General features: G+C 43.8%; 1 protein-coding gene across 2 annotated transcripts in view; it reads right to left on the bottom strand.

The window, feature by feature from the left end:
* Nucleotides 1–3,937: 3,937 nt before the first annotated feature.
* Nucleotides 3,938–22,248, bottom strand: part of LOC115136092 (rho guanine nucleotide exchange factor 12-like) — a 117,432-nt gene continuing 99,121 nt past the window's right edge. Inside the window, exons 23-40 of one of the 2 annotated variants that reach the window (XM_029671508.2) lie at nt 20,079–20,114; nt 19,144–19,301; nt 18,149–18,295; nt 17,811–17,896; nt 17,206–17,331; nt 16,814–16,928; nt 16,268–16,368; nt 14,607–14,684; nt 14,372–14,447; nt 13,730–13,897; nt 12,966–13,053; nt 10,734–10,805; nt 8,996–9,090; nt 8,442–8,750; nt 7,908–8,276; nt 7,555–7,775; nt 6,332–6,404; nt 3,938–5,830 (exon numbers count right to left, since the gene is read on the bottom strand). In XM_029671508.2, the coding sequence (XP_029527368.1) occupies nt 5,820–5,830; nt 6,332–6,404; nt 7,555–7,775; nt 7,908–8,276; nt 8,442–8,750; nt 8,996–9,090; nt 10,734–10,805; nt 12,966–13,053; nt 13,730–13,897; nt 14,372–14,447; nt 14,607–14,684; nt 16,268–16,368; nt 16,814–16,928; nt 17,206–17,331; nt 17,811–17,896; nt 18,149–18,295; nt 19,144–19,301; nt 20,079–20,114 (2,329 nt within the window). In that variant the 3' untranslated portion in view covers nt 3,938–5,819. The remainder of the gene's footprint in view (nt 5,831–6,331; nt 6,405–7,554; nt 7,776–7,907; nt 8,277–8,441; nt 8,751–8,995; nt 9,091–10,733; nt 10,806–12,965; nt 13,054–13,729; nt 13,898–14,371; nt 14,448–14,606; nt 14,685–16,267; nt 16,369–16,813; nt 16,929–17,205; nt 17,332–17,810; nt 17,897–18,148; nt 18,296–19,143; nt 19,302–20,078; nt 20,115–22,248) is intronic. The other variant, XM_065023789.1, reaches the window with a different exon arrangement.

Raw genomic sequence — 22,248 nt, 5'->3', positions numbered from 1 at the left:
GGATGCTCTCGATGATGCAGCTGTAGAACCTTTTAAGGATCTCAGGATCCATGCCAAATCTTTTTAGTTTCCTGAGTGGGAAAAGGCTTTGTCGTGCCCTCTTCATGACTGTCTTGGTGTGTTTGGACCATTCTAGTTTCTTGTTGATGTGGACACCAAGGAACTTGAAGCTCTCAACCTGCTCCACTACAGCCCCGTCGATGAGAATGGGGGCGTGCTCGATCCTCCTTTTCCTATAGTCCACAATATTCTCCTTAGTCTTGGTTATGTTGAGGGATAGCTTGTTATTCTGGCACCACCCGGCCAGGTTCTCTGACCTCCTCCCTATAGGCTGTCTTGTCGGTGATCAGGCCTACCACTGTTGTGCTGTCTGCAAACTTAATGATGGTTTTGGAGTCATGCCTGGCCATGCAGTCGTGGGTGAACAGGGAGTACAGGAGGGGACTGAGCACGCACCCCTGGGGAACTCCAGTGTTGAGGATCAGTGTGGCAGGTGTGTTGCTACCTACCCTCACCACCTGGAGGCGGGCCGTCAGGAAGTCCATGATCCAGTTGCAGAGGGAGGTGTTTAGTCTCAGGATTCTTAGCTTATTGATGAGCTTTGAGGGTACTATGGTGTTGAACGCTGAGCTGTAGTCAATGAATAGCATTCTCACATAAGTGTTAATTTTGTCCAGGTGGGAAAGGGCAGTGTGGAGTGCAATAGAGATTGCATCATCTGTTGATCTGTTTGGGCGGTATGCAAATTGGAGTGGGTGTAGGGTTTCTGGGATAATGTTGTTGATGTGAGCCATCACCAACCTTTCAAAGGGTCTGTAGTCATTTAGGCAGGTTGCCTTTGTGTTCTTGGGCACAGTGACTATAGTTGTTTGCTTGAAACATGTTGGTATTACAGACTCAATCAGGGACATGTTGAAAATGTCAGTGAAGACACTTGCCAGTTGGTCAGCACATGCGCGGAGCACACGTCCTGGTAATCCATCTGGCCCCGCAGCCTTGTTCTTACTCAAGTTGGCTATGGAGAGCGCGATCACACAGTCGTCCAGAACAGCTGATGCTCTCATGCATGCCTCAGTGTTGGTTGCCTCGAAGCGAGCACAGAAGTGATTTAGCTCATCTGGTAGGCTCGTGTCACTGGGCAGCTCGCGGCTGTGCTTCCCTTTGTAGTCTGTAATAGTTTGCAAGCCCTGCCACATAAGACGAGTGTTGGAGCCGGTGTAGTATGATTCAATCTTAGCCCTGTATTGACGTTTGGCCTGTTTGATGGTTCGTCGCAGGGCATAGCAGGATTTCTTATAAGCTTCCGGGTTAGTGTCCCGCACCTTGAAAGCGGCAGCTCTACCCTTTAGCTCAGTGCGAATGTTGCCTGTAATCCATCGCTTCTGATTAGGGTATGTACGTACAGTCACTGTGGGGACGACGTCCTCGATGCACTTATTGATAAAGCCAGTGACTGAGGTGGTGTATTCCTCAGTGGCATCGGAAGAATCTCGGAACATGTTCCAGTCTGTGCTAGCAAAACAGTCCTGTTGTTTAGCATCTGCTTCATCTGACCACTTTTTTATAGAGTCACTGGTGCTTCCTGCTTTAAGTTTTGCTTGTAAGCAGGAATCAGGAGGATAGAGTTGTGGTCAGATTTACCAAATGTAGGGCGAGGGAGAGCTTTGTACGTGTCTCTGTGTGTGGAGTACAGGTGATCTAGAATTTTCTTCCCCTCTGGTTGCACATTTAACATGTTGATGGAAGTTTGGTAGAACTGATTTAAGTTTCCCTGCATTAAAGTCTCCGGCCACTAGGAGCGCCGCCTCTGGGTGAGTGGTTTCCTGTTTGCTTATTTCCTTATACAGCTGACTAAGTGCGATCTTAGTGCCAGCATCTGTCTGCGGTGGTAAATGAATAGCCACGAAAAGTATAGCTGAAAACTCTCTAGGCAAGTAGTGTGGCCTGCAATTTATCACAATATACTCTACTTCAGGCGAGCAAAATCTAGAGACTTCCTTAGATTTCTTGCACCAGCTGTTTACAAATATGCACAGACCCCCCTCATCTTACCGGAGTGTGCTGTTCTATCTTGCCGGTGCAGCATGTATCCCGCTAGCTGAATATCCATGTCGTCGTTCAGTTACGATTCCGTGAAACATAGGATATTACAGTTGATGTCCCGTTGGTAGGATATTCGTGATCATACCTCGTCTAGTTTATTGTCCAATGATTGCACATTGGCGAGTAGTATTGACGGTAACGGCAGCTTTCCCACTTGACTTTTCCGGATCCTGAACAGACATCCGGCTCTTTGACCTCTGTACCTGCATCGCTTCCTCTTGCAAATAACGGGGATGTCTGCCCTGCCAGGTGTTTGGAGAATGTCTTGTGCGTCTTGTTTGTTGAAGATTTTTTTTTTGTCTCATCCGAGGTGAGTGATCGCTGTCCTGATATCCAGAAGCTCTTTTTTGCCGTAAGATATGGTTGCAGAAACATGATGTACAAAATAAGTTACGAATAACGCGAAAAAACCCACATAATAGCACAATTGGTTGGGCGCCCGTAAAACTGCTGCCATTTCTTCCGGCGCCATCCCTTCAGCAGGGCAGGTTTTTACATGGTATAGTTTATAAGGTTACCTCATTGGGCTCCCGAGTGGTTCAGCAGTCTAAGGCACTGCATCTCAGTGCTTGAGGCATCACTAAAGACCCTGGTTCAATTCCAGGCTGTATCATAACCTGACATGATTGAGAGTACCATCAGACGCGGCACAATTGGCCCAGCGTTGTTAGGGTTTGGCCGTCATTGTAACTAAGAATTAACGGACTTGCCTAGATAAAAAAAAAGGTTTAAAAAAATAAATAAAATAATCTAAAACATAACAGGTATCTAAACTCACTGGCCAGTTTATTAGGTACACCATCCCGTTCACAAAAACAGATCGCTCCTACCGACATTGAGTCAAGTGGCCGTGGCTTGCTATATAAAGCTGGCAGACAGACATCGAGGCATTCAGTTACTGTTCAAATTAATTTTAGAAGGGGCCAAACCAGTGACCTAAGTGACCTTGAGTGTGGTATGATTGTCGGTGTCAGGCCCGCCGGATGGATCCAGTATCTCAGAAATGGCTGCCCTCCTGGACTTTTCACGCACGACATTGTCTAGTGTTTCCCGAGAATCGTGTGACAAATAGAAAACATCCATTCACCGACAGTCCTTGTTGACAGTGCCAAAATGTTACAATTCAGATTGAAATCAGTTGATAAGATAAGTATTCACCCCCTGTCCCAATACATATTAGAATGTCCTTCTATGAGGGTGCATACTGCCACCTGAATTGTGTTGTTTGAACCATTATAAAACAGGTATAAGGCCAAGGTTGGTGATTTACTGCCACCTGCAGTTATGGAATGTTTGCTCACAAGTATAATTCAGTGGCTGATCCCTCCTCATGACCTGGATGGATTTATGTGATCCTTAAATCATGGGAAGTCTCACCCAGTTGACTTGTTCAAATGGTTTAAGTCATCTATGGTGCTGTCCATGCTAAAACAGGCTTTTGGCACTAGGGTCATCTATACATCTCTATGGATAAACTCTTACAAGCGCATCGCCAACATAAATTCTATAGTGGACAGGGTACAACTCTAACCTGCGTCAGTGCTTTTCTCCCCCGGTTTTCCTTCGATTTTGACACTATCTTCTGTATGACAGAAGGATTACAGGTCAAATCATGGCCAACATGTCCATGCCAGACTGTTCAAAAAAATTACCTTGACCATACCATACAGATACCCAAAGAGCAAGCAATGCAGATGTAGAAGCACAGTGGCTAGGAAAAACTCCCTAGAATGCTCATAAAATGAAACATAAACATTCGTAACAAGAAGATATACCAATATATACAGCAGTATTTTCACATCCAAGCACAGAGAATAACGCTCCACCATCAGTGTTTCCAGCAAGCTTCTTTAATGATATTTGAACATTTTAAGTTGTGTAGTTTGGGCCGATATTCCAAACTCATATTTCCCTCCCTTTACACAGGAAGATTAACTTTCCTTTCATTTTAATACAATAGATCAGTCAAATTTAAATCTCTCACCTAAAATAACTATTTACGTTTTCAACAGAGCCAGAGACCATAATAATAGTGCTCACAATAATATAATAAAAATATAACGTCTAGACAAAAATAATAAAAAGACAGATTACATGTAATATTTTAGGGATACGTTGCAGTCTTATTCTCTCCTGGTTTTAGTAGTTTCTGTCAAAGTAATACATGATTGTATAATGTAGAAAGCAGGAGAGAAATGTTTTTTAAAGTTTTTTTTTTAAAAGATTGCTCTTATTTTAAGAGATGCAGTGTTTTTCATAACTGTTAGTCATTTTTTAAAAACATTTAAAATAGTCCATAGAAGTCCTTTTCATCCAAGTCTTCCGGCTGGTGAAAGTAATATATTTTTTGTGCCAGTCTTTTCTCAATCCAACCATGAAATTACACAGGTCCTGTGTTCTCACCCCAGAAGCTTATTTATGAGACTTCCTCAGTAGCTCGTACACAAAGGACGATGTACAGTAACGTAGAGAGTTTAGTTCCAAAACCAGAAAAATTGAAGGTATACGGAAACTGGGCAAAGAGCTGGGGGTGTTCCCCGATCCAGGAGGGTCCCTATCAATTAGGAATGGATGAATACTACATGACTTCAGAGGGAAGTCAATAACTCTAATGACAGACTGTCCTCTTGTATTTTGCTATATCACACCACGCGTTTCCAAGAGCCACAACTCAAGCCAGAGGAGATACAGCCACACCAAAAGGTGAACAAATGGAGGGCTTACCGGTATACTGTTATCACCTCACCACTGGCAGTATATCACTGAAATATCTCTCAAGAAAATGGAGTTTGTCAATTTATTCTTTCACCATCTACAGTGAACAAGACCAAGGCTTCATGCTAAGGATGCGGGTTAATGAGATCCACTAAATCACTTGAGGACCTATTGAAGGGAGAATCCTAACTTAAGGGAACATTTGACTTAAGTGGAGGTTACAATAGGATTCACCGCTAAGTGATTCAAGAATTACTTCAGGATGTCTTAAGATACCTAATCAAAATCTACAAGGCTTTCAATGTTGTAGGCATGATGGGGGGTTCACTTAACATAGTATTACGTTTAGACAAAACACGGATTAAACTTGCCATTTTTTGTTAGAGTGGAATTTGATCAATCATGGAATGATTCCAACTGAAGAGGTATGTATATTGACCACCCTCTCCACCCCGCATTCTCACTCTGCTAAGCCTTTGTCATGGTGGTCCTCCAGGTCCAAACCATTAACCACAACACAGTTGTGATTTAAGTTGGACTATAGCATCACGTACAGTTGTGTTTCTGACCCCGATGGATATATTGAAAGTGGCGTGTTCCGAATGCTGAATGCACGTGAGCAATGGGAAGACGGCACTCTTATCCACAGGAGGAGAAAGAAGCGGGGGTTGAAAAAGAACTTCAATCCCTATCTACTAATATCCTGATGGTGGTGGTAGTCAGTACACTTTGAGCAGCACTTGTGTTAATTTCCAAAGTGGGGTGTTTGGGGGTGGAATGGTCCTAGTGAGAACGCTGTGTGAGTTGTGGCGTTCTTTTCCCTGATTGCCATTTGTGCTGGGGGGGGGTCCCCTGATCGTTCCAGTCTCCTCTGTGGGCCACAGCAGTATGGGAGGGGTGGGGGGCTGAGGTGGTGGGCCTCCAGAGGACAGGAAGAGGTGTCGTCCTCCGTGTCCCTCCTTCGTCCTCTTGTGGTGGAGGGGGAAGGGGCTCTGTCATCACTAACTATTATCTGAAGAGCGAAGCGAGAGAGACAGCAGAAAGAGAAATAATAAACACATTTTGATTTTGCTTTCCTCATCGTGTTTTTCTCTTTGATATTTGACCACAAAACCTATACTTATGATAACCAACAACACATCTGGTTTTAAGTTGTGATACGTCTTCTGTTTGTTGTCCCGTGTGTACGGTTTACTCAAACTTCAATGCCTGCAGAAATAGCTATGTATCGGTGGAGCACAAGATAAATCTACGCGTATGTACTCCAAAGCCCTTTCAAGCATCCTGTGCATGTGAACTACTGTTGTATCTGTTCATGATAAGTATCAGAGTACGTCCCAAACGGCACCTTCTTCTTCCCTATAAATTGCACTACTTTTGACCAGGGCCCATAGAGCTCTCAAAAGTAGTGCAATTTATAGGGAAGAAGGTGCCATTTGGGACGCACCCGGATACTTTACTGATAAAGAGTACAGAGTGTCATATGAGATGCAGTATCAATAATTCACAGTACCTTTGTTCTCCTCTATGTCAGTAGCTGTTTCAGTCAGCCTTTGGCACAGTTCATTATACTTGGTCTCCACTTCCTGAAAGCAGATTGTTGACAGAAACTTAGCTCTGGTAGAACATATGAACATACAGATGGATAAAATTAGTGTATGGGTAGATGGCCCCATACAGTAAAACAAATATAATAGTATGAGCAAACAGGCAGATTGACAAACAGATGTCTTGATCATGCCGCGTGAGAGACTGCATGACAGATATTGAATAACTTTACCTATAAAGCCCTTCTCATACATTTCACTCAAAGCGCGAGTTCTGGGCCGAAGATGCCCTGGGGCACACATCAAAGATCAGCTAAGAACAAAAAACTGACCTTAGCATTTGAAGCCAGGTCTGATTTATCTGAAATCTTTCAAATACTTTAAAGCTGCAATATGTCAGTTTTTGGAAGATCTGACCAAATTCACATAGAAATATGAGTTATAGATATGTCATTCTCATCGACAGCACGTCTAAGAAGCGGTATACCTGTTCTATGTGCGCTATTTCTATGCTTCCCATTGTTAAGTTTCGTTTTCAAGTCTTTTACTTTCAGTTTTGTACACTAGGTTAAACAGCTGAAAATTTCACAATGGTTTAGAATTATTCTCTACACTATACTTGCTTGTTTTGTCACAAACTGAAATTAGGCGAACTATTAGAATATTAGGAACCAGGAAATGGTGCAGCAATTTCTGCATAATGCACTTTTAAGCGCTTACTCTAGCCTGCCTGATGTGCTAAATGGGCGTGGTTTGCCATTTTGGGACTATTCTAATTGGTCTAAATCAGGCATACTCAATCAACCACTTTTAAAGGGATACTTTGGGATTTTGGCAATGAGGCACTTTAACTACTTCCCCAGAGTCAGATGAACTCATGGATACCATTTTTATTTCTCTGCGTGCTGTTTGACTTAAGTTGCTAATTAGTGCCATGCAAGCAGATAGCCATAGACTGACAGTTATTGTGCTAAGACTGATTAGCATTGGCGCGTGAAACTACCTCTAACCTCCTTCATGCTGGACAGAGATATAAAAACGGTATCCACAAGTTCATCGAACTGTGGGGAAGTAGATAAAGGGCATCATTGTCAAAATCCAGAGGTAATGATTTCAAATAGTATTTGAACCCAGGTCTGATCTAGGGGGGGGAAACTTCATGTTACTTAAAGGGAGGTTGATTGTGTACCTTCAGGTGCTGCAGGTTGGCCTGGAGCAGGCGGATGTGGGTCATGACCTGGCGTCTGAGTTTGGGGCCGGCACCCCCTGTCTGCGAGGATGAGGAGAGTAGCTTCTTCAGGTCGATGTCCGGGCCCCATTGGGCCCCACCCCCCCCGCCACTCGCCTGACCGTCATTGTCCGTGCTGCTCTCCCCCGAGGCCCCGTAGCCCTCCAGGACCATGTAACTGCCTGGGGAGGGAGGGAAAGAGAAATGGGGAGGGAGGGAGAGAGGGTTGGAAATGGGTAAGTTATGCCCACCTGAGTACTTTAACTTCCACAATCATCGACAACGATTCATGACTAAGTGAAATACTACTTAACCTAAAGGGTGAATCCCCTGCCGCTTTTCTGCCTTGAATGTCCCAGTTGGCTCACCGTATTCCTCGGAAGTCTCAAAGAAACCTGTGTCCCCAGACGGTAGTTCATTGGACCCCGGGGCCTCCTCCTCCCTCCCTGCCTCGGTCTTCTCCGAGGCGCCGCTCTCGGAGCCAGTAGAGGGTGCTGCTACGCTGCTTGGGGCCGAGATACTGTTGTTGTCCTCTGGGCCCCTCAGGGACGTGGTCCTCAGCAGGCGGCCTCCAGGGGCTCGGCCCTTCCTCTGCTCTTTTTCTTTCCCCTTCTCTTTGTCCTTGTCGCTGCCCTCTGCTCTGCTCGTCATGTGGTTGAGAAGGACCTGCCTCAGGGCTGCCACTGGAATAAGGAGAGAGAGTCAGCGTGGCTACAGGGTCATGTTCATTAGGCGAAGAAGAAACACTCATTTTCAGTTTCCGTTGCAAAACATTTAGTGTGCCATTCAATGTGTCATTCTATCACTGTATGTGACATATTGGTCTAAGGCTAAGCCAGTGAACTCACAGGTTCTTAGGGCCTCCTCGGCTCTGGAGGGTGGCATGCCGAAGGCGTCATCGGGATCCTCGTCGTCGATGGCGATGCCCAGGCGTGACCTTTCCTGGAGGATGGGCAGTCTGTCTGCCAGCTCTCCATCCAGAAAAGCTTCAACTTCCTCCTCATCTACCTCCTCCACTTCCTCCTCCTCTTCTTGTTCTTCTCTTCTGTCTGGCAGTGGCGAGTCCTCTTCTTCCTCGTCGTCTGATTTGACACCGTCAAATGGGTTGGTCGATGTGGGTGTGGGTTGCAGACCCGGCAAGGAAGTGACGTCTTTTTCTAGGGGACACAGATACATGGGTAATGAAGGTGTGTTACAACTGCATGAAGAATAGTCAAACTCACATAGCTTTTCATAGGGTAGATGTTTTTTTAAAATTGTTAGATACTACTACACTGTTGGAGCTAGGAACACAAGCATTTCGCTACACCTGCAATAAAATCTGCTAAATATGTGTATGTGACCAATAAAATTTGATTTGATTAGATTTTTGAAAATGTATTAAATGTCTAGTTATTGATACCTGGGGACTGGGTACATCCCATGGAGGTGCGCTCAGGGTCTTTGTTCAGTTTGGGCACCCCCGTGCTGATAATCTCTACTGCGTCTCGCTCCACACTGCAAGACACATGCCAAATGTATGCACGCACACACAAACGTAAATTATAAACTAGGGCGATGTGCCTTTTTTCATTAGAAAGCAGAGTGTATAAAAGTACATATAAAATACACACTGCTCAAAAAAATTAAGGGAACACTTAAACAACACAATGTAACTCCAAGTCAATCACACTTCTGTGAAATCAAACTGTCCACTTAGGAAGCAACACTGATTGACAATAAATTTCACATGCTGTTGTGCAAATGGAATAGACAACAGGTGGAAATTATAGGCATTTAGCAAGACACCCCCAATAAAGGAGTGGTTCTGCAGGTGGGGACCACAGACCACTTCTCAGTTCCTATGCTTCCTGGCTGATGTTTTGGTCACTTTTGAATGCTGGCGGTGCTTTCACTCTAGTGGTAGCATGAGACGGAGTCTACAACCCACACAAGTGGCTCAGGTAGTGCAGCTCATCCAGGATGGCACATCAATGCGAGATGTGGCAAGAAGGTTTGTTGTGTCTGTCAGCGTAGTGTCCAGAGCATGGAGGCGCTCCCAGGAGATAGGCCAGTACATCAGGAGGCCGTAGGAGGGCAACAACCCAGCAGCAGGACCGCTACCTCCACCTTTGTGCAAGGAGGAGCAGGAAGAGCACTGCCAGAGCCCTGCAAAATGACCTCCAGCAGGCCACAAATGTGCATGTGTCTGCTCAAACGGTCAGAAACAGACTCCATAAGGATGGTATGAGGGCCCGACGTCCACACCGTGCAGGACATTTGGCAATTGCCAGAGAACACCAAGATTGGCAAATTCGCCACTGGCGCCCTGTGCTCTTCACAGATGAAAGCAAATTCACACTGAGCACATGTGACAGAGTCTGGAGACGCCGTGGAGAACGTTCTGCTGCCTGCAACATCCTCCAGCATGACCGGTTTGGCGGTGGGTCAGTCATGGTGTGGAGTGGCATTTCTTTGGGGGGCCGCACAGCCCTCCATGTGCTCGCCAGAGGTAGCCTGACTGCCATTAGGTACCGAGATGAGATCCTCAGACCCCTTGTGAGACCATATGCTGGTGCGGTTGGCCCTGGGTTCCTCCTAATGCAAGTCAATGCTAGACCTCATGTGGCTGGAGTGTGTCAGCAGTTCCTGCAAGAGGAAGGCATTGATGCTATGGACTGGCCCGCCCGTTCCCCAGACCTGAATCCAATTGAGTACATCTGGGACATCATGTCTCGCTCCATCCACCAACGCCACGTTGCACCACAGACTGTCCAGGAGAGATCCCTCAGGAGACCGTCCGCCACCTCATCAGGAGCAAGCCCAGGCGTGGTAGGGAGGTCATACAGGCACGTGGAGGCCACACACACTACTGAGCCTCATTTTGACTTGTTTAAGGACATTACATCAAAGTTGGATCAGCCTGTAGTGTGGTTTTGCACTTTAATTTTGAGTGTGACTCCAAATCCAGACCTCCATGGGTTGATAAATTTGATTTCCATTGATAATTGTGTGATTGTTGTCAGCACATTCAACTATGTAAAGAAAAAAGTATTTAATAAGAATATTTCATTCATTCAGATCTAGGATGTGTTATTTTAGTGTTCCCTTTATTCTTTTGAGCAGTGTATATAAAAAGCCAACAAGGCCAGTGAACTCACTCGGTCTGAAGTAAAGGTATGTGTGTTTTCGTCTTCATGGTTTCTGCGCTCTGCGTTATCAGACACTGCCACCTAGTGGGTGGGAGGAGTTAATGAGAAACAGACCAACCATAGAAATAGAAAGTGAGCCCATCCTGTCTTCCTGGGAAGTGCAACATCTACAGTGACTTCAGAAAGTTCTCACACCAATTTACTTTTTCCACATTTTGTTGTTACAAAGCGGGACTAAAATGGATTTTTGGCCAACAATCTACACAAAATTTATAAAAAATGTATGAATAAATATTAATATTTTATCTTGATTAGATAAGTATTCACTACCCTGAGACAATACAAGTTAGAAACACCTTTGGCAGCGAATACAGCTGTGATTCTCTAAGAGATTTGCACACCTGGATTGTACAATATTTGTACAATATTTGGCCATTCTTCAAGCTCTTCAAGCTCTGTCAAGTTGGTTGTTGATCATTGCTAGAAAGCTACTTTCAAGTTTTGCTATAGATTTTCAAGCTAAGTCAAAACTATAACTAGCTCTATTCCCAGAATTTCATTTTTTTTGCCACATTTTTTACAGTATTATTTAAGTGCCTTGTCGCAAACAGGATGCATGTTTTGGAATATTTTTATTCTGTACAGGCTTCATTCTTTTCACTCTTTCATTTAGGTTAGTATTAAAGGTCCCCAAAGCACATACATCCCTGGGTCGCTCCTCTTTTCACTTCACTGCAGCTAGCGACTGGGACAAGCTGCAACAAACACTCAAACTGGACAGTTTTATCTCAATCTCTTCATTCAAAGACTCAATCATGGACACTCTTACTGACAGTTGTGGCTGCTTTGCATGATGTACCTTCTTGCCCTTTGTGCTGTTGTCTGTGCCCAAACATGTTTGTACCATGTTTTGTGCTGCTACCATGTTGTTGTCATGTTCTGTTGCTACCATGCTGTGTTGTAATGTGTTGCTGCCTTGCTACAGTATGTTGTTGTCTTAGGTCTCTCTTTATGTAGTGTTGTCTCTCTTGTCGTGATGTGTTTTGTCATATAAATACATACACATACAACAATTCAAAAGTTTGGGATCACTTAGAAATGTCCTTGTTTTTAAAAGAAAAGCACATTTTCTGTCCATTAAAATAACATCAAATTGATCAGAAATACAGTGTAGACATTTTTAATGTTGTAAATGACTATTGTAGCTGGAAACAGCAGATATATTTTTTAAATGGAATATCTACATAGGCAAAAAGAGGCCCATTATCAGCAACCATCACTCCTGTGTTCCAATTGCAGGTTGTGTTAGCTAATCCAAGTTTATCATTTTAAAAGGCTAATTGATCATTAGAAAACCCTTTTGCAATTATGTTAGCACAGCTGAAAACTGATGTTCTGATTAAAGAAGCAATAAAACTGGCCTTTAGACTAGCTGAGTATCTGGAGCATCAGCATTTGTGGGTTCGATTACAAGCTCATCAGTCTATTCTTATTCTGAGAAATGAAGGCAATTCCATCCGAGAAATTGCCAAGAAACTGAAGATCTCGTACAACGCGGTGTACTACTTCCTTCACAGAACAGAGCAAACTGGCCCTAACCAGAATAGAAAGAGTGGTGGGAGGCCCAGTGCACAACTGAGAAGGCCAGCATCCCGGAGTCACCTATTCACTGTTGATGTTGAGACTGGTGTTTTGCTGGTACTATTTAATGGAGCTGCGAGTTGAGGACTTTGTATTTGTATTTATTATGGATCCCCATTAGCTTCTGCCAAGGGGTCCAACAAAATTAAGGCAGTTATACAATTTTAAAAACATTACAATACATTCATAACACAAAGTGTGTGCCCTCAGAAAAACCTGGGAATACTTATTGACTGAATACATTTCATTAAATTGTTATTCATTTCAAGGGGTATTGTGTGTATATCAGTGACAGAAAATCTAAATTGAATCCATTTGAAATTCAGGCTGTGACAACAAAATGTGAAATAAAGGGGTGTGTATACTTTCTGAAGGCATTGTATCTCTTTGAGAGCAACTTAGCTTGGAGGGACCAAGCAAATCCAGATTTTTCTGAAATCTCAGTTGGAGGATTCTGTCCCTGCTTATTCTCCCCTGGAATCCCTCACCTGAGATTTCTGGAAAACCTGGGAACTTTTTAAATCCTAGTTCCAGCCAGGTAACAACTGAATGGGATGCTTGAATAAAGTGACTTAGGGATGAACAGACAAACAGACTTACGTTCTTTGCTCGGACACGGTCTGGGCCATCAGCTCGTAGATCTGGGCTCCGTTGTCGGACATAGACAGCACAAAGAAGGACTTGTTGTCTGACAGGAGAAGAGACAATATCATTAGAACATACATTATATTGACAGTCTTTACTATGTTGTCTTTCCTCTCCAAAGTCCACTAGATATAGCCTGGTCCCAGGTCTGTTTGAGCTGTGTAGCCAACTCCAATTTCACATCAGTAAAACAGAATGTAAGCTATTGCAAGATCAGTCACTGTCATGCCAAACATGGTGGTTGGCAAGACTGCACAAACAGATCTGGGACCAGGCTACTACAGACATGTTGCTTGAAGCAATTTGATAAGATATGATTCCAGGAGCCTTTTCAGTGGGATGCAACATTCAGAACAACACAGATGGAAACGTAGAAAATAGAGCAATAACTATTTATATCAGATAAAAAAATAATTCACACTAAATAGCCCCCTTAATAGGGAAATAACAGTTGCTACATACATTTGATTAATTCTTCAAGAATAAAACTTATAAATGCCTCATGAGCTTAGTTCAACTGTCGTACCCCTTCAAAAACCCAAAATATAGGTTTGTGGTTAAAACTATAATGTTGATACAATGGATTGTCAGTCCTTGCATCTATAGCTCTGTCTATGAATTTGAGGGTGGTTACATTTCTCAAGCCCCATCCCTTAGCGTTTTACTGAAACATAAACGAGGGAAAACGCTTTAATATTGTTAGAACTGAATGGACACACCGGTGGCTACCGAGCGCACCAGCACGGTGTTGAGGTTGATGATGGGGCTGAAGATGTGCTTGGTGTCGGCGGTGCCCGCCAAGTTCTTGCTGTGGCACTTGAGGACCAACCGCTCGTCCTGCTTCTGCAGCAGCACCAGGATATCCTCCAGGAGCAGCGTGTACAGCTCTGAGGGCACAGGAGGAAGTTCAAGGTAATACTTTTGTTTTTATAACCAAATGGCATCACAGACACTGAAATACATTGATAAACATCATTGAAATTCATGACAACATGACTCAAGTTGTTGATTCATTGGTATGGCATGGGGAACATTTTGTTTCTCTCAGTCCTGGCATTTGGTATAGAGAGAAGACGGTTTACAACACACAGAAAATCACTTACACTCAACAGGACAAGCTAGTTCTCATGTGGGCTAAAACTACTATAGCATGTGAACCCCGGGTCTTCTTCTCAGTCTTCTATTGTATGTTGTAGCCTACTTAGCTTTCAGCATTGGATGAGGACAACTCTAGCGTACCAAAGGGCTAAGCTGAAAATGGAAATAGCAATTGTCCTAAAGGTAAAAAAATATTATTATTCTCTACATGATCAACATTTCTACACCGCTAAAACACATTCTGTTGAATTATGGGTACGTACCGATGGTCTTGTCTTTGTTGACCTTCCAGGAGAGAGGTCCCTCGTGCACCATCTTCTTCTTGGTCAGGTCTAGACTCTACACACACGCACACACACACACACACACGTCAGAACAGGCACATTTCTACAGCTTTAAGCCAACGGGGGTTCTTGTCAATGAGAATATGTCCAATTAACTTCCCTGGTCAAATAAAGGTACATGCATGTAAATAAATGGAGACACAAGTAGTCTCACCTTGAACTCTGAGATCATTGGGTTCTCACTCTGTTTGAGAGAGGACAGGTCCAGGCGTCTCTGGTAGTCCTCTAACCTCTGTAGGGAGAGGAGCACACACACTTATACACTTATACACTTTAAGCCGTACACTCCTCAGAGCTGGGCTTTATGGAAGAGTGGCCAGAAAAAAAGCCATTACTTAAAGAAAAAAATAAGCAAACACGTTTGGTGTTTTCAAAAAGGCATGTGGGAGACTCTTCAAACATATGGAAGAAGGTACTCTGGTCAGATGAGACTAAAATTGAGAGTTTTGGACATCAAGGAAAATGCTATGTCTGGCGCAAACCCAACACCTCTAATCATACCGAGAACACCAACCGGCAGGGACCAGGAAACTGGTCAGATTTGAACGAATGATGGATGGTGCTAAATGCAGGGAAATTCTTGAGGGAAACCTGTTTCAGTCTTCCAGAGATTTGAGACAGTATACAGTTAGAACACTCATATATACACCTGTTCTAAAAGGCCCCAGAGACTGCAATACCACTAAGCAGGGGCACCACCAAGCAAGCAGCACCATGAAGACCAAGGAGCTCTCCAAACATGTCAGGGACAAAGTTGTAGAGAAGTACAGATCAGTGTTGGGTTATAAAAAAATATCAGAAACTTTGAACATCCCACGTAGCACCATTAAATCCATTATTAAAAAATGGAAAGAATATGACACCACAACAAACCTGCCAAGAGAGGGTCGCCTGCCAAAACTCATGGACCAGGCATGGAGGGCATTAATCAGAGCGTCAACAAAGAGACCAAAGATAACCCTGAAGGAGCAGCAAAGCTCCACAGCAGAGATTGGAGTATCTGTCTATAGGACCACTTTAAGCCGTACACTCCTCAGAGCTGGGCTTTATGGAAGAGTGGCCAGAAAAAAAGCCATTACTTAAAGAAAAAAATAAGCAAACACGTTTGGTGTTTTCAAAAAGGCATGTGGGAGACTCTTCAAACATATGGAAGAAGGTACTCTGGTCAGATGAGACTAAAATTGAGAGTTTTGGACATCAAGGAAAATGCTATGTCTGGCGCAAACCCAACACCTCTAATCATACCGAGAACACCAACCGGCAGGGACCAGGAAACTGGTCAGATTTGAACGAATGATGGATGGTGCTAAATGCAGGGAAATTCTTGAGGGAAACCTGTTTCAGTCTTCCAGAGATTTGAGACTGGGACGGCGGTTCACCTTCCAGCAGGACAATGGTCCTAAGCATACTGCTAAAGCAACACTCCAGTGGATTAAGGGGAAACATTTATGTCTTGGAATGGCCTAGTCAAAGCCCAGACCTCAATCCAATTGAGAATCTGTGGTATGACTTAAAATTGCTGTACATCAGAGGGACCCATTCAACTTAATTCCAGGTTGTAAGGCAACAAAATAGGAAAAATGCCAAGGGGGGTGAATACTTTTGCAAGCCACTGTAGACAGCCATATTAAGGTAGGAAGTGTTTGAATCCCATTGGTGCAGTCTGAACTGGTTTCGCTTAATTTAGCTTGCAAGTGTCCCACAGTTTTCAATTGAAACGTGGCTGCACCATGACAAACTGTTGGTGTAGCCAGATGTGTGCATGTGTTCGCCATGTGTCTAGTCCCACTGGTTGTCCTCTCCATAGTCAGTTACCTGTTTGTTCTCTGCCTCTTTCACTGTCTGGTTGACATAGTTGAGGATCGTCCTGCAGCACTCCCCGGCCCTCTTCACCTTGTCCCTCTCCTCTGCATCCTCTGTCAGGCAAAAAAAGGAAACAAGCAGATGATATCAATCTCATGGAGTGGACCAAATAAATGCACAACAAAAACCCACGTGCGCGAGAATGTGAAGACATGATGATGATGACGGATTCATTTACAGCCTAATCTCTTATGAAGAGACTACGTAAACATATCTTAGTTCTGGGTAAACCAAGATTATTTATAGCCTAATCTTCATGCAATTTTTGACAGATTTTTACAATCTTTGAGTAGCTAAATCTGCTTTCCTTTAGTTCAGTCATTTTATTTAAACATTACAATCTTTAATCAACTATTACAAAGAAATGCAATACTTATCTCCCAACAGATGGACACAAAAGAGAGATGATATGTCATCCAAATCATTTTCAGGCCAATGTCTCAACCTGTATTAGTTGTGTGGACAGACTGTGTTTTATAGCGGTGCTGTCTACTGTACCTGTGTACTTGGCTATGCTCTCCAGCAGCAGTGGATACTTGGTCAGCCTCTGCATCTCCACTGGAATGATGTCCTTCAGCTGCAGTCTGCGACACAGACGGTTGCTCTCAGCCTCCTACGGGACGAGAGAGACACACCCGAGTCAGTACTACAGTCACTCACTCCAGATCAAATGGTCAATCTGACGACATCACAATGATGACAAAAGACAGTTTTTTCCCTTTAGAGATATCATTGCTTTTCCAAGCCACTATAATGCAAAATCTTCATTAGCGCCAACTGAGAATGCATGGATTGGAATGCCCGGTCGTCAAGAGAAACTTCAGAACAATATTGTGACACAACATGCAACCCATGAACAGTAGAATATAGTATAGTATACTGTGTCGTACCTGCATAAAGGAGGTGAAGCGCTGGTCTTTCTTCTGCCGGGTCTTGATGAGTTCCAGGGCAAAGGGCTGGTTACTGCAGAAGGTACCCACCGCCCGCTTGATCTTCTCCTCCTCGTCATCACTGAACTACACACACGCACAGAGGGACATGGTAACATGCGCGCCCACACACACACAGAGGGACATGGTAACATGCGGGCCCACACACGCACAGAGGGACATGGTAACATGCGCGCCCACACACGCACAGAGGGACATGGTAACATGCGCGCCCACACACACACAGGGGGACATGGTAACATGCGGGCCCACACACGCACAGAGGGACATGGTAACATGCGCGCCCACACACGCACAGAGGGACATGGTAACATGCGCGCCCACACACGCACATAGGGACATGGTAACATGCGCGCCCACATACGCACAGGGGGACATGGAAATGCAGGGACACAGAAAAGGACACAGACACACACACAGCAATGTTAGCAATGGCTTTTGGATGTAATACTCCCCCTCTCCTGCAGTGACTGAAAATATATCCCAAAATGCCAATAGGGCTCTGGTCAAAAGTAGTGCACTATAAAGGGAGAGTCTTCTCTTACCCAAGCTAGTAGATCGTCTCCTATCAGGTCTATCACTGACGTCTCGTTCTTCTTCCGAATGACCGTCATCTGTTCCGTTATCCACACTGTAGGGAGGAAGAGAAAAGTCAGGGAAAAGAGGACATTTGTTTGAGAATAGGTGAATTTCAATGATTTAGGAAGTGAAAATTCTAGTTGTGTAAATTAGCATTAGCCCTGAGAGAGGAGTTTGACTGTAGCTTTGAAGAGGAAGCCCCGCGGTGAGTATAGCTAGCATTGCACACACACAGACACACACACACACACACACACACACACACACACACACACACACACACACACACACACACACAGTGTACCGTGTAGCTGGACAATCTCCTCTAGGTTAGTGAAGATGTGTTTAATGTCTCCAGGAGGCAGGATGCTGTCTCGGGTTAGTTTCTGGCAGAACACGTTATCCAGCACCTTCAACATCCTCAGGTGTGCTCGCTCTGTGTAGAAGAGCTCTGTGGAGATGCACACATTCAGACCCACAGAATTAAACAGAACACGATATCTGCCATTATCAGCCCATTCTAAAGCTATGCAGGTCTATGACATCAGCCACTAGTACAGGGTTTCCAAAACTCGGTCCTCCAAGGTGTGCACGTATTGGTTTTTGCCCTAACACTACACAGCTGATTCAAATAATAAACTCATTAAGCTTTGATACTTTGAATCAGCTGTGTAGTGTTAGAGCAAAAACCTAAACGTGCACACCTTGGGGTCCTGAGGACCGAGTTTGGGAAACACTGCTCTATCGTATCTCTATGGTCAAACCGTCATAAGACAGGTGGAACCCATTGTCTTCTGACAGATGGTGCTATTCTAACGCACCCGCAGACGGCTGTCACGCTACCTGATGTAAGACAATGAGGTGGAACCAAGATTTTCATTTGGGATTGAGGCTTGCAGATTTCCTGGTATATCAGGATCTACGCAACGTAGAATTTGGAGACTTTCCTACGAAAACGTCACACAAACCTTAGCGACTTGTTGTGGTTTATTTAGCTAGCGGACCCACCATCACTGATAATCATGATGAAAGAGTTCACCACTTGACTTGAATGGACACAGTAGGCTTGGTCATATACATACTCAAATAGTCAATAAGGTTTAGGTGAGGCCCTGGGTGGATAGGATATAAAGGTATAAAAATGTAAAGGACAAATTATAATACAGCGCATCATATTTGCCATCTCAAAGCTAAACAGTTAGCATGAAACTACGTTGAATATTCAACAGCTATCTATCTGTATGATTGATCCCCAGGCAGCTGTACAGTATGTGGAGCCAAAATGGCTACCGGCCTCACCGTTGATGACTTCCTGTCTTTTGATCTCCTGTGGAGTCAGGCCCGCCAGGACCTCTCGGCTAACCAGCGCCTGCCAGTTGGGAGGGTCCTGCTCGCACTCAATCTCGTTCCCCTGGTCGTCCTCACTCGGCACATCCCCACAGCCTAACCCGTCCATCCTGACATGAAAACAAGAAGTCTCTGATGATGACACCTGGATTGTGTTGATTAGGGCATGAAGTGGCAAAATATTTTGCATCGGAAAATGAAAAAGAGTTTCTTATTGGACAAATGTTCAGATAGTCCAACCCTGTTTCAGTTCATTTTCTTAAGTTTGTTTTAATTGAACTATTATTTATCCAGGAAGTCCCGTTTAGATCAGAAGACCTCTTTTACAAGAGACCTGGTGCTTAATGAACACGGCCCTGGGCCCACTTAAACAACACTAAAGCGAAATTCTACGATTGAGATCAATGTGTGATTAATTGGGAAAGTTACCGAGTTACTAAGTGCAGATGTCAAGCCTGTAATACATGGTAGAGAGAGGGGGACCAGTAACTCAATCAATTATATTCAAAGGTTTTGCCAAAGTTAAGTTAAAGTTTAATCATGTTAATCGTGTTTAATCAATCACAATTGATTCAATTATGTGGGCAACACAAACGTTTTGAATAGCTGGTAATACCGAACAACTGGGGAAAATCAGTTATCATTCATGCCATTCATATGACTACAGAGACAAAAAAACAACAACCAGATCCGTGTTCAAATAGTATTTGAAATCATTTATCCGTACTTGATTGAGCTTGCCTGGCTAAATTGACCAATAGAACAGTCCTTAAACTGCAAACCCTGCCCATATGGCGCTCCAGAACAGCTCCATTTCAAATTGTATTTGAACCCAACAACATCAGATGAAATAGACCCCCAAAAAATAAGAACAGAGAAAGACTCACCTCTGGGCTGGTTTGGGCGTGCCTCCCTCTTGAGCCCTGGGGAAAGAAGATCACAGAAGATCACAGTCCCTGTTAACACACTTTCTGCCATTCACCAAATTCAATCCTCCACATCTATCTGAGCAGAGGTCCTAAGGCATAAGTTGGAGAACTCCCCATCTCCAAGTAATACACCATAAGAGGACCTTTCTTTCAATGAGTTTCAATGAGGTCATGAATGATCGGAGAGACAAAGACAGCGATTCAGCAGTGGAGTGCTGTAGCAGCAGCACCCGAACAGAAACGGCTCCGAGGCCTTGAGCAGGATGGCTGGGTATGGGCTGTGTATCCCAACAGTATGGCTGTATGAGACTGCAGACTTTGCGGGCGACTGGTTGTGTCGGGTGAGAACAGATGAGCTTGGCAGTGGACCAACACGGCAGCAAAACATTCTGCCTTGGAAGGCTTTTCCCGGGAGAGCTTGCTCTCTATTCGGAACAATATTTCAGTGATCATGCAATCTCGCTCAGCATAAGATTTAGGCTTGCATCCCAGATGCCACCCTATTCCCTATTTAGTGCACTATTTTCAACCAGAGCCCAAAGGGAATATGGGAGGCAGATTTAGTGTAGATTTGTGTTGACCCAGAGGACAGTCCTGACTCGGATTAAATAAGCCCTTTGAGGTGAAAGGATGGTATATATCAGAGTATCTCAACCCTTGAGCAGATTAGAATATTCACTATGTATGGCTGAAACCATCACATTTGATTACAGCAGATCTGCCCTCTGTATTTCTACACTGTATATTACTAGCACATTACATGAAGAGATGCTGTTACCAAGTCAATCAGCCTATCATAGTCACTATACCGTCACTATGTAAACAATATTATTTTTGAGGGGGGTAAACGCTGCTGCAAGCACAGAGATGATCAGAAATGATAATCATACAATAACGGTTTCATTCCCTTTTTATCCACTGATTGTAAAATACACTAAGTATACAAAACATTAAGAACACCTGCTCTTTTCATGACACAGACTGACCAGGTGAATCCAGGTGAAGCTATGATCCCTTATTGATGTCACTTGTTAAATGCACTTCAATCAGTGTAGATGAAGGAGAGGAGACAAGTTAAAGAAGGATTTTTAAGCCTTGAGGCATGGATTGTGTGTATGTACTATTCAGAGGGTGAATGGGCAAGACAAAATATTTTAGTGCCTTTGAACGGGGTATGGTAGTAGGTGCCAAGCGCAACGGTTTGAGTGTAGAACTGCAACGCTGCTGGGTCTTTCATGCTCAAACATTTCCAGAGTGTATCAAGAATGATCCACCACCCAAAGGACATCCAGCCAACTTGACACAACTGTGGAAAGCATTGGAGTCAACATGGACCAGCATCCCTGTGGAACGCTTTCAACACCTTGTAGAGTCCATTCCCCAATGTAATTGTCCTGAGGGCACAAAAGGGTGCAACTCAATAATAGGAAGGTGTTCCTAACGTTTTGTACACTCAGTGTACATCGATGAATGTTCTTGCTTACCTCATAGTTTAGTTTTAAAATGTAACGCTTGCTAAACAAATGAATGTAAAATAGGTTGATTAAGTAAATTGTCCTCAATGGCCACAGCCTGAATTAGGTCAAATCAAATTTTATTTGTCACATACACATGGTCAGCAGATGTTAATGCGAGTGTAGCGAAATGCCTGTGCTTCTAGTTCCGACCATGCAGTAATATCTAACAAGTAATCTAACAATTTCACAACAACTACCTTATACACACAAGTGTAAATAAATGAATAAGAATATGTACATACAAATATATGGATGAGCAATGGCTGAACGGCATACGCAAGATGCAGTAGATGGTATAGAGTACAGTATATACATATGAGATGAGTAATGTAGGGTATGTAAATATTATATAAACTGGCATTGTTTAAAGTGGCTAGTGATACATTTATTACATCCAATTTTTAATTATTAATGTGGCTAGAGATGAGTCAGTATGTTGGCAGCAGCCACTCAATGTTAGTGATGGCTGTTTAACAGTCTGATGGCCTTGAGATAGAAGCTGTTTTTCAGTCTCTTGGTCCCAGCTTTGATGCACCTGTACTGACCTCACCTTCTGGATGATAGTGGGGTGAACAGGCAGTGGAGGAACTTAAAACTTTCCACCTTCTCCA

The sequence above is a fragment of the Oncorhynchus nerka genome, linkage group LG10 (genome assembly GCF_034236695.1).
Source record: "Oncorhynchus nerka isolate Pitt River linkage group LG10, Oner_Uvic_2.0, whole genome shotgun sequence".
Classification (NCBI taxonomy): Eukaryota; Metazoa; Chordata; class Actinopteri; order Salmoniformes; family Salmonidae; genus Oncorhynchus; species Oncorhynchus nerka.
Note: the sequence above shows the minus strand (reverse complement) of the source record. Positions and strands in the feature narration are given on the sequence as shown.